At 57.6% G+C, this 10088-nt stretch overlaps 2 protein-coding genes across 5 annotated transcripts in view; both read left to right on the forward strand.

Moving 5' to 3' along the window:
* The window catches only part of Pacsin3 (protein kinase C and casein kinase substrate in neurons 3), a 7674-nt gene extending 2684 nt beyond the window's left edge, over window positions 1-4990 (forward strand). The window contains exons 1-11 of one of the 3 annotated variants that reach the window (XM_010612441.3): window positions 116-522; window positions 1157-1219; window positions 1430-1521; window positions 1664-1820; window positions 2319-2554; window positions 2667-2822; window positions 3165-3340; window positions 3443-3563; window positions 3670-3806; window positions 4063-4181; window positions 4497-4990. In XM_010612441.3, the coding sequence (XP_010610743.1) occupies window positions 1468-1521; window positions 1664-1820; window positions 2319-2554; window positions 2667-2822; window positions 3165-3340; window positions 3443-3563; window positions 3670-3806; window positions 4063-4181; window positions 4497-4612 (1272 nt within the window). In that variant the 5' untranslated portion in view covers window positions 116-522; window positions 1157-1219; window positions 1430-1467 and the 3' untranslated portion in view covers window positions 4613-4990. Of the gene's footprint in view, window positions 1-115; window positions 523-1156; window positions 1220-1429; window positions 1522-1663; window positions 1821-2318; window positions 2555-2666; window positions 2823-3164; window positions 3341-3442; window positions 3564-3669; window positions 3807-4062; window positions 4182-4496 lie in introns of those variants that run through there. The other 2 variants (XM_010612442.3, XM_033756650.1) reach the window with 2 other exon arrangements.
* A 453-nt stretch (window positions 4991-5443) lies between these two features.
* Window positions 5444-10088, forward strand: part of Arfgap2 (ADP ribosylation factor GTPase activating protein 2) — a 9806-nt gene continuing 5161 nt past the window's right edge. Inside the window, exons 1-10 of one of the 2 annotated variants that reach the window (XM_010612446.3) lie at window positions 5444-5646; window positions 5813-5931; window positions 6439-6511; window positions 7039-7170; window positions 7252-7329; window positions 8125-8200; window positions 8458-8514; window positions 9104-9145; window positions 9475-9527; window positions 9932-10068. In XM_010612446.3, coding sequence (XP_010610748.1) covers window positions 5575-5646; window positions 5813-5931; window positions 6439-6511; window positions 7039-7170; window positions 7252-7329; window positions 8125-8200; window positions 8458-8514; window positions 9104-9145; window positions 9475-9527; window positions 9932-10068 — 839 coding nt within the window. In that variant the 5' untranslated portion in view covers window positions 5444-5574. The remainder of the gene's footprint in view (window positions 5647-5812; window positions 5932-6438; window positions 6512-7038; window positions 7171-7251; window positions 7330-8124; window positions 8201-8457; window positions 8515-9103; window positions 9146-9474; window positions 9528-9931; window positions 10069-10088) is intronic. The other variant, XM_010612445.3, reaches the window with a different exon arrangement.

Here is a 10088-nt window from a genome sequence, read left to right on the forward strand (position 1 = left end):
GGCCTTCACACTGAGCTATACCCTATGGCCTTTTTTTACTTTTTATTTCGAGACAGGGTCTCATTTAGTTGCTAAGTTGCCCAGGCGGGGCTCAAATGTGTGATCCTCCTGCCTCAACCACCCAGAATGCTGAGATGGTTAACGACTGCCATGCTTATTTGACTTACTTATTTAATCAGAAACAAGGTCTCGTTTTGTGGTTCAGGCTTACTTTGAACTATGTACACCTTGCAGGTGTCAAATTCATGGCAATCCTCCTGCCTCAGCCTTCTGAATGCTGGGATTGCTAGTGTGTGCCACCATGTCCGGCTTTCATCTGACTCCTGGAGGATAAGTAGAGGTCCACCCACTTGGCGGGAGCACTGGCTCTGAGCCTGCTTTGGGGAAAGCAGGCAGACACTCTGTCCTCCTGCATCTGACTGTCCCTTGGGCCTTGGGTTTGCTCAGAGAAGGAAGCGATCTCCTTCTAGGGGCCATGAGTCAGTCGAAGCGGTGCAGGGACAGCTGAGACCCAGCCCAGAGGTAGGAGGGAGTGGCTGCATGCCACCATGTCTAGATCTTGAGGTGGCGGCTCTGGGCCTGGAGTCTGTCTTGCCCTCTGCCGTGATTCTGGGGAATGCTACCCGCCATGGTCCCCAGACTCAGGACATTTTGAGGGCAGGGAGGAGTTGCTTTCTATTCATGAGGCCCCACAGGGCTCCACGATGCTGTTTGGGGAACAAGCCCCTTTTGGGACTGTCAGTCCCTGGCACTGCTGGTCTGAATGCCAGCTGTGGCATGGAAGCTGACCAGGTGGGCAGGTTTCCATGGAAAGTGCACTTGTTGAGCCTTCTGGCCAAGATGGGGGCCTTGGGCCTCCTGGCTCCCTTTTCGCCCTTCCCAGCACGGGTAGCTCCTGACTCAGCCCTGTCTGCTAACTCAGTTGTCCTGTGGTTCGAGGGCAGGTGCCAGGGGCCCTGGCTGAGCAGGAGTCCTCGTCCCTCTTCTGCCCACCACCCAGCCCCGCCTGCCACCTAATCCCGCCTGGATCGTGTGACCCGCCTGGCATTCCCCTGCCTGGAATCTGGCACTCCTGACAGCAGTTGCTATTTGGGGGGCCACCGCCCTGGACACTCAGCACCCAGCCTCACCCCACTGTGTTCTTGTTAACTTCAAGGCACAATCGTGGCTGCCTGGAGAGCCGGACACTTGGGTCCCTGAAGTGATCTCTAGACCGCAGGTACCGGGGCAGGGACGGGCACACCAGGGTAAGTGGAGGAGCCTTAAAATGGCCACTGTGGCCCCTCTCTGGACTCCTTCTGGGGACTTCAGCCCTCTGCTGTCAGCTCGAGCTGAGCTCTGATGGCTCCTTGGGTGGCAGGGATGATGTGGGGGTGCCGCCCAGGGGCCAGGTGGAGTCCAGCTTTTCTCTTACTCCTGCTTTCTACAGCGCCCCCATCCGCCACCATTCCGTGCTGCGGGGACACAATGGCTCCAGAAGAGGACGCTGGAGGGGAGACCCTGGGGGGCAGTTTCTGGGAGGTGAGCAGTTGGGGTTTTGGGGTGGCCCTGAAATGTTGTCCCTTCTTGGGCCCAGCCCCTCGGCCGAGGGAGGAGCCCAGCCAATAGCCCAGCCCGAGGAGGTTTTTCCCTTTGCAGCAGCCCTTTTCACCCACACCCCCAGGCCGGCAACTACAGGCGGACAGTGCAACGGGTGGAGGATGGGCACCGGCTCTGTGGGGACCTGGTCAGCTGCTTCCAGGAGCGTGCCCGCATCGAGAAGGCCTATGCCCAGCAGCTGGCCGACTGGGCCCGCAAGTGGAGGGGCGCGGTGGAGAAGGGTGAGCTGCTCTGCAGGCTGATGGGGGACAGGGGCTGCAGGGGTGAGACCCTTGTTTGGTGCTGGGACTCGAGCCCATACTAGACAAGTGCTCTATCTCTGAAGTACACTCCTAGCCCCAGCACGTTCCCTGGAGGGGAGACTGGAAGTTCAGACAGGCTAAGAGCTGGGCGTGGACCCCAGGCTTTTGACTTAGGGAAAGGTCCAGGTGTGTGGTTTATGCATTCGGCTGGGGTCTGACTCAGCTCCAGTATGCAGCTGTAGTGCTTCGGACAAGCAAATGTCACTTCTCTCTCTGGGTCTCAGTTTCTTACCGTGATCCACGCTGATCCTGACACTGAGCAGTGCTGAAGCAAGGATTCTGTGAGGTCTCCCTGGTTAGGATGCAGAGTGGGCATTTGGTGGGCAGCAGGCGACAGCGCCGTGCTCTTTGCGCCCCGGACACCATGGGAAGGACCCAGTGAGAGGGGCATCTCCTGGGGACCCCATGCCTCCTCAGGCCCCCAGTACGGCACGCTCGAGAAGGCCTGGCACGCCTTCTTCACGGCGGCGGAGCGGCTCAGCGAGCTGCACCTGGAGGTGCGCGAGAAGCTGCACGGGCCAGACAGTGAGCAGGTGCGCTCCTGGCAGCGGAGCGCCTTCCACCGGCCGGTGCTGGGCGGCTTCCGGGAGAGCCGGGCAGCCGAGGACGGCTTTCGCAAGGCCCAGAAGCCCTGGCTCAAGAGGCTGAAGGAGGTGAGGCTGGGCGGTGGGGGCTGGAGGCAGGCACCTTCCAGGTGTGAAGGGGGCTGGGGCTGGGGGCCAGGGCGAGGTGTCCAGGGCCCAGAGCAGTCCCCGTGCGTGCCAGGTCGAGGCGTCCAAGAAGAGCTACCATGCAGCCCGGAAGGAGGAGAAGACAGCGCAGACTAGGGAGAGCCACGCCAAGGCAGACAGCGCCGTGTCACAGGAACAGCTGCGCAAACTACAGGAGCGCGTCGGGCGCTGCACCAAGGAGGCGGAGAAGGTAGGGCTGGAGGAGGCTTCCTGGTTCCTTCCCCAGGAACTTCTCTCTCCCTGGATGCTCATTTAAAGCAGGAGCCTGGGGCTAGGAGTGTGGCTCTGCAGTGGAGGGCCCGGGTAGAATATGCAAGTCCTCCTTCTGGAAGCCCTCTGATTTCTCCCACCTTGCTGACCCTGTCTCCGCTCCTGCAGGTGCTTCGAGGTGATGTGCCTGAATGTCACCTCCTTTGTTAGACTGCTGGGGTCCCTGATGACAGGACCTGGGTCTTAGGCCTGGTTACCCTGGTGGCGTTGCCTGCTGAATGCTGGTGCACAGTGCTCACGGGTCCCTGCCTCTTCCACCTAGACAAAAAGCCAGTACGAGCAGACGTTGGCAGAGCTGCACCGCTACACCCCACGCTACATGGAGGACATGGAGCAGGCCTTCGAGAGCTGCCAGGCCGCTGAGCGCCAGCGGCTCCACTTCTTCAAGGACATGCTGCTCACCTTGCAGCAGCACCTTGACCTCTCCAGCAATGACAAGTATGGCGCGGGCGTGGGGTCCCCTCTGTCCCACAGGTCCTGCAATGGGGGTTTTCTGTGGCCCAGGACGGTCCCATGTGAGAGAGGTGCCTTGGGCTCTAGGTTCCACGAACTCCACCGAGACCTGCATCAGGGCATTGAGGCAGCCAGTGACGAGGAGGATCTGCGCTGGTGGCGCAGCACCCACGGGCCAGGCATGGCCATGAACTGGCCGCAGTTTGAGGCATGTGTTGCATGCTGGTTGAGGCTGGGGCCTTAGCAGGGCACTTTGGGACTCAGGATGAAGTCGGTGAAGGTGGCCAAGCCTGACCCTGTACATTCTCCCATAGGAGTGGTCCTTGGACACACAGAGGATAATCAGCAGGAAGGAGAAGGGTGGCCGGAGCCCTGACGAGGTCACTCTGACCAGCATTGTACCTACAAGAGATGGCACTGCACCTCTACCCCAGTCCCCGGTGTCCCCAGGGTGAGAGCTGGGAGCGCAGCTGAGGCAAAGAAACAGCTCTGCCCTTTCCCCAGCCCTCTTTCCCCTGTCCCCTTTCTTTCCTTTTACACACAAGGTGTGTTCAAATCTGTGCCCTGGACGAAAGGGTCGGTTTAGAATTTCCAGGCACTAGAATCCACAGAGCAGCTCCTCCTACCTGCCCGGAGGGTCCCTCTGAAGGTAAGCGCTTGTCCCTGAGTCCTGGGCCCTGAACGCCCCTTCTGCCTGTCCTCTCCAGTGGGCAGGAGGAAGAGTGGTTGGATGAGGAGAGCTCCCGGAAGGCTGCCACCGGGGTGCGGGTGCGGGCTCTCTATGACTATGCTGGCCAGGAAGCAGATGAGCTGAGCTTCCGAGCAGGTACCTCGGGGCCCCTTTCCCTCACCAGATGCAGTGCCTGCCTTACTTGCCAGGGCAGAGGGGTTTGGGAGAGGCCAGGTGCCTTCCTTCTCAGCAGTTCTGAGAAGGAAGCTGTTTTGGGTGCCGTCAGCTGGAGTCTGATTGCTGCCTCGGGGTGTGAGGTGGAGCAGCTTGCGGAGGGCCGCCTCCCCTGCCAGAGCCTTCTCCCTTCTCCATAGTTGACTCTCATTGACCCCATCTCCCTCAGTCTTTGACCGAGTAGTGGGAATGGCTGGGCCTCAGGGCAGCTGGCAGTGACAAAGCCCCTTTCCCCAGGGGAGGAGCTGCTGAAGATGAGCGAGGAGGACGAGCAGGGCTGGTGCCAGGGCCAATTACAGAGTGGCCGCACTGGCCTGTATCCTGCCAACTATGTGGAGTGTGTGGGCGCCTGAGTGCCTGGCAGCCTTTCTGCAGTCTCTTCACTGGTGTCACAGCCCAGCTGCTCCTGGACAGCCTGGCCAGAGGGCCCTGAACCATCTTGCTGCTGCCGCCTTTCCATCCCGAGGAGGCGGACATCCTGCGACCCAGGGAGGGGAGGGGTCTGTGCCTACTGAGTCTAGGCCAGGGTAGGAGGTCAGAGGTGACAGAAGGGCTAGCGCCTCCCCAGGAGCCGAGGACCATTTCCTGGCCTCTTGTTTTGGGGTTCCTGGGGTGAACTTTGGGAAGAGTAGTTCTGAACTAGCCGCATCCTCTTTTGTGACTTGTCCTAGTGTGTATAAAACTTGAAAGAAATAAAAAAGAAAGTACCATCAGGCAGTATGTTTGTCTTTTTGATACTGGAGCCCTGCACATGGAAGGAGGCCCTGGGGAGGCCGGGAATGGGCATGGGTTTGCCATCCGGTTCTGGCCTTGGAACACATCACGACCCTGAACCAGCAGGAAGGGACTTGGTGTGGGCCGAGTACGGCTCGAGGCTAGGAGTTGGCTTGTGAGCTGAGCAGGAGCCCCGCCAGAGTGTCTTCCTGTGCGGATTGGTGGGACACCAAGAGAGTTTGGGAGGTCTGTTAATCCGAATTTGAGGATCAATAACTCGCCAGAGATAGGTCCCAGCAACCCGCGCCCTCCGCAGGCAGCTCCGCCTTCTGGGCGTACGGGCATCCCCGCGAGGAGGTTTGGGCCGGCTCGCGACCCGTCACCTACCCCGGCGGCAGATTGGCTTGGCGTGGAGTGGCCTTTACTCTCGCGGCCACTGTAGTGCTCTCGGCCTCTGACGTCACGCTCCTGAACCGAGGGGCCGCTCATTGGTCCAGATCCCAGCCAAATCACTCCACCCCTCGGTTGGCTGGATTAGCCTGCCCTCCCAGCCGCGGATTGGCCCGCGACAGCACCCGTCGGTCGCTGGGAAGGAGAGAAAATGGCGGCGGAGCCAAGCAAGACCGAAATCCAGACTCTTTTTAAAAGGCTTCGGGCAATTCCAACCAACAAGGTGTCTGAACGGGAGGGCCGCGGGGTCTGGCGCCGGAGAGAAAGAGCCTTCTGCCCCTTGGGTCTGAGGAAGAGATAAAAAGGCGGAGGTGGGTGTTTTCTTGGGTGTCAGCGCCCGGCCTCGACATGGGGCGCCTGACTATTCGCTTGTCGCCTCCTCCACTCAGGCCTGTTTCGACTGCGGCGCCAAGAGCCCGAGCTGGGCCAGCATCACATATGGTGTTTTTCTTTGCATCGACTGTTCTGGGGTGCACCGTTCCCTGGGTGTCCACCTGAGCTTTATCAGGTGCGTTCTTCGCGTGGGTGCTGTAGCTTTCACCTGGGCTGCCACGACTTGGACCACTCTGAATTCGGGATTTGGGGGCCTCTGGGTCAGGTGTCCTCCTCCCGCGGGCCACCTTGCCACATAAGCGGTCCGTCTGGATCAAAACTCCATCTTTCCTCACCGTCAAACTTGACTGACGGTTACTTTAGGTTAGAAGTTAGCAGCATTGACCTTTTTGGGGATAGATTGCCGAGAATGTCTCTAGTGAGACAGTGATCATCCCTAAGATTAAAGCCAAATCCAAGCTTTCCTCCCGGAGAACGCGATCTCCTTTCAGATCTGAAGAAATAATTAACACTCTTTGGGATAGGTTTGGGAAGAGGAAAGCCTCCAAGTCCAGGGGAGAGTGAAGGAAATGGGGCAGTGGCCAAGGCCTCCGGCACTCTTGAGGCCAGATCAGGTATGGGCCTGCCGAGAAGCATGGCTCCTGCTGTCTTCTTGGAGGTGATGCTCAGCCCTTGTACACAGGTCCACAGAGTTGGATTCCAACTGGAGCTGGTTCCAGCTGAGGTGTATGCAGGTCGGCGGGAACGCCAATGCGGTAAAGCTCCTTGACCTCTCCCAGCCTCTATTGTTTCGCCAGTACCAACTTAGCCATGAGGGATGAGGGAGCCCCTCTCTGTTTCTCTGTTTAGGGGGACTCTGGTCTGCAATGACACCAGACCTTATTCTTTTAATTTGGGAATTGGTTATAACTCCAAAGAGGCTTCAGATTCAAACTAAATTGGACAGATGTTCTTGGGGAAAAAGCAGAGAGAGTCGGGGCCTCCATGGCCTTGCACAGTCTTGCAGGCCTACCAGGAGGGAGGTAGGGTAGAGTGGTGTGCTGTTCTCAGCCAGTGTTGAGTGCTGGGCTTCATTCAGTTGTCTCTGAAGATAGAAGAGGGCAAACTATTTTTTGCAAGAGTTTCAGAGGAATTTTATCTCCATGAAAAACTGCTGGTGTCAAAAATGTGTCATCTTGTATAAATTCTAACCAAGTTGTTATTGGGGGTGTCTACCATAGTAAGTGCATTTTGCTCTGGTGAGAATCACCTGTAGCATGCTCTGCTCTTCTCTGCTGTTTAGACAGCTTTTTTCCGCCAACACGGATGCACAGCCAACGATACCAACACTAAGTATAATAGCCGAGCTGCCCAGATGTATCGAGAGAAGATCCAGCAGCTGGGGAGTGCGGCCCTGGCTAGGCATGGCACTGATGTAAGTGCCTGTTCCTGGACTGGGGCGGGAGGTGAGGGAGTCTTCAGAGCCCCGTGTTTCCGGGAGCCTTCTCTCTTCCAGCTTTGGATAGACAACCTGAGCAGCACTCCCAGTCACTCCCCGGAGAAGGACTCTGATTTCTTCACTGAACACACTCCGGTGAGTGCCCACAGCAGGTGTTTCCCCTAATCATTCTGACGAGTGGCTTACTTGAGGTTGGGCCGTCTGTAGACTGCCTCTGCCTTTGTGTGCTGACTTGTTCTGAGACTGGGGCCCACTGTGTGGGTGACTGCTGCCTGCTGGGTAGGCACAGTCCTGTAAGTGGGAGAGCACTGGAGTCTTTCTAGGAAATGGCCCCCTCTGAACTGGGGAGGTGGAGAAGGTGCAGAGCTTCTTGATGAAGGCTCATGAGGTCTCAGGGGCCCCAACAGCTTTTCCTAGATTCTCCCTTAGTAAAGGATTCTCCTAATAAAGGCTTTTCCCAGTAAAGGATTCTCTCCCCATGACCAATCCCTGTGAGGGTTTCCCCTCTGCTGGTACCGCCTGCTGAAGTCAGACTTTGGAGTTTGCATCTCTGCCTCTCTACTTGGTGTTTGTGTGTTGTGGCCAAGTCACTTAACCTGCAAAACCTCAGTTTCTAAAGAGGAGATGTAGCCACCTCAGGGCTTTTTCTGATAATCACATTTGTGTATAAGGAACCCTTAGACTTGAGCATGGCGTGCGGAGGTGCCCGGTAATTAGTGGTTTTTCAGTTAGGGGGATGGGCACTGTGTAAGCTGATGCCAGCTTCCTGCATCTCTCTTCTGTGGTGAACAGCAGCTATAATTTCACTCGCTAACTTCCAGTCTCCTTTCCTTGTGGCCTAGGAGTAGGGCTTCATGCTCACAAGGGTCCTTGGTGCTCCTTGCCAGCAGAGGGCTCACTAGGGCTTCTGTGACCTGGCCTCCTTTTCAGCCCCCTGCCTGGGATGCACCTGCCGCTGAGCCTTCAGGGACCCAGCAGCCAGCCCCATCTGCAGAGAGCCTGGCACGTGAGTTCAGCTCCAATTCCACCCAACCCCTGGTCCTGGGAAAGGACTTGGGGTCAGGAAGGGGACATTTGGCCAACGAAGTAGGAGTGTGTGTAGGGACTTCTAGATCTTTGGTTGGAATGGGATTCATTTCAGTTCCTTGGAGGAATGGCAGGCATTTATCTTTTGGCACTAAGCTGAGGAAATCTGGTGACTCTTGCCTGTCACTTCCCCCCAAGGGAAGGTTGCATACCTAACTCCTGTTTCTTCATCCACAGAGCCGGAGCAGGGCCCCAACACCGACCTGCTTGGCTCTTCGCACAAAGCCTCCCTGGGTCAGTATGCCGGCTGTTGGGTGGGCTGGCCAGGAGAGGGTGGGCCTCAGCGTCCTTTACAGACCTCAGTCATGTGAACTGAGGCCACAGCGAACCTGCCCTTTCTGGGGTGGGGACTGGGATTGAAGTCCTGGCTGAACCGGCAACTTCCAAGCCAGGTCTTGAACTGACAGACCTGCGTGGGTTGCCTCTGAGTGTGAGCCGGGATCCAGCTACAGTGTGGGAGGCCACCCTGAGACTATTCACCTGTCCCTGGTATCAACAGGGCTGGCTTGTATGGTCCATTTCACATGGTGGGAGGACAGCTCTGAGCTTCTAATGGCTGGAGGTGACACTGTCCTTTCAAAGCCAGCCTTTGGCCTGTCCTTCAACTCTTTTATTTATTTATTTTTTCAGTGACCTTCCAGCATGGTTAGAGTAAACAATCCCTTTGCTGACCTCACTTTGTTCTGTTGACTCTTGGGTGTAGGGGTAGGCAGCCAGCAGAGCGACTGTCCAGCTGGCCCCCTGAAGGCTGGCGTAGTTGGTCTGCAGCATGTCTGTGAGGCTCGGGGGCTCTGTGTTAGCCTCTGGTCTGTTTCTCCTCCAGCGTCCATGTATCTGTCAGCTGCAGGGGCCCCTCTTGCCCGAGGTAATGAGGAGCTGCTTGGGGTGCGTGGCTCTAGGAGCTGAGGCTGTTTGGCATCCGCCCGCGTCTAACGGCCTTTAACGTTCAGGGACTTGACTGTCTCTGGTGCTTCAGGTCTGGGCTCCTCTTGCGAAGTGCTGGGCATCAGCAAGCGCCCTTAACCTTGTCCGTCTGTGGCTTGGATGCCTTTGGGTGGAACTGGCGGCAGCAGCTTTGCCTTCCCTGCCTGAAGCTGTTCTTTTTAGACGCTCTCACCATGTAGCTGCACAGTGTCGCCAAGCCACTGCCTTTGACCTTCCTTGTCCTGGCTCATGGCCCTCTTTCTCACACAGATCTGAAAAGCTCCATCATCGGCAAGAAGAAGCCGGCAGCAGCCAAGAAGGGGGTAGGTGGTGAGGCAGTTTAGCAGGGTGGGTAGCAGCTCGAGTTGGCCTCGTTTGCCTGGACCTTGCCATGCACTGGCAGAGCTAGCCCAGCATGTCTGACTGTCTGGGAGGAATATGGCGGTGTCCATCTTAGAGGCTCCTGGTTAGCAGGGAGCTGGGCACACAGGAGCCTCATCAGTGTCAGTACTGCTCTTGTCCTCTGAGTCCTCAGCCGGGGCCATGTGAGCCTCCTTGTGTCTGGCTCCAGCAGAACCACTATTTTTTCCCAGCCACACTCACCAGCTCCCGTCTGACCCTAACCCTGAGAAAGACCTTTCTCGTGGGTGTGGCTAGAGCACCGTGCCTGGGAGGTTGCAGAGGAGTTGGGTTGGCAAGTTCCCACAGCGCCTGGTTCCCTTTTCAGCTGGGGGCCAAGAAAGGCCTGGGGGCCCAGAAGGTGAGCAACCAGAGCTTTAGCGAGATCGAGCGGCAGGCTCAGGTGGCAGAGAAGCTCCGGGAGCAGCAGGCAGCAGATGCCAAGAAGCAGGCGGAGGAGTCTGTGTGCGTGTTGGTGAGGGGCG

The sequence above is a fragment of the Fukomys damarensis genome, unplaced genomic scaffold (assembly GCF_012274545.1).
Source record: "Fukomys damarensis isolate Sample0158 unplaced genomic scaffold, DMR_v1.0_HiC HiC_scaffold_27, whole genome shotgun sequence".
NCBI lineage: Eukaryota > Metazoa > Chordata > Mammalia > Rodentia > Bathyergidae > Fukomys > Fukomys damarensis.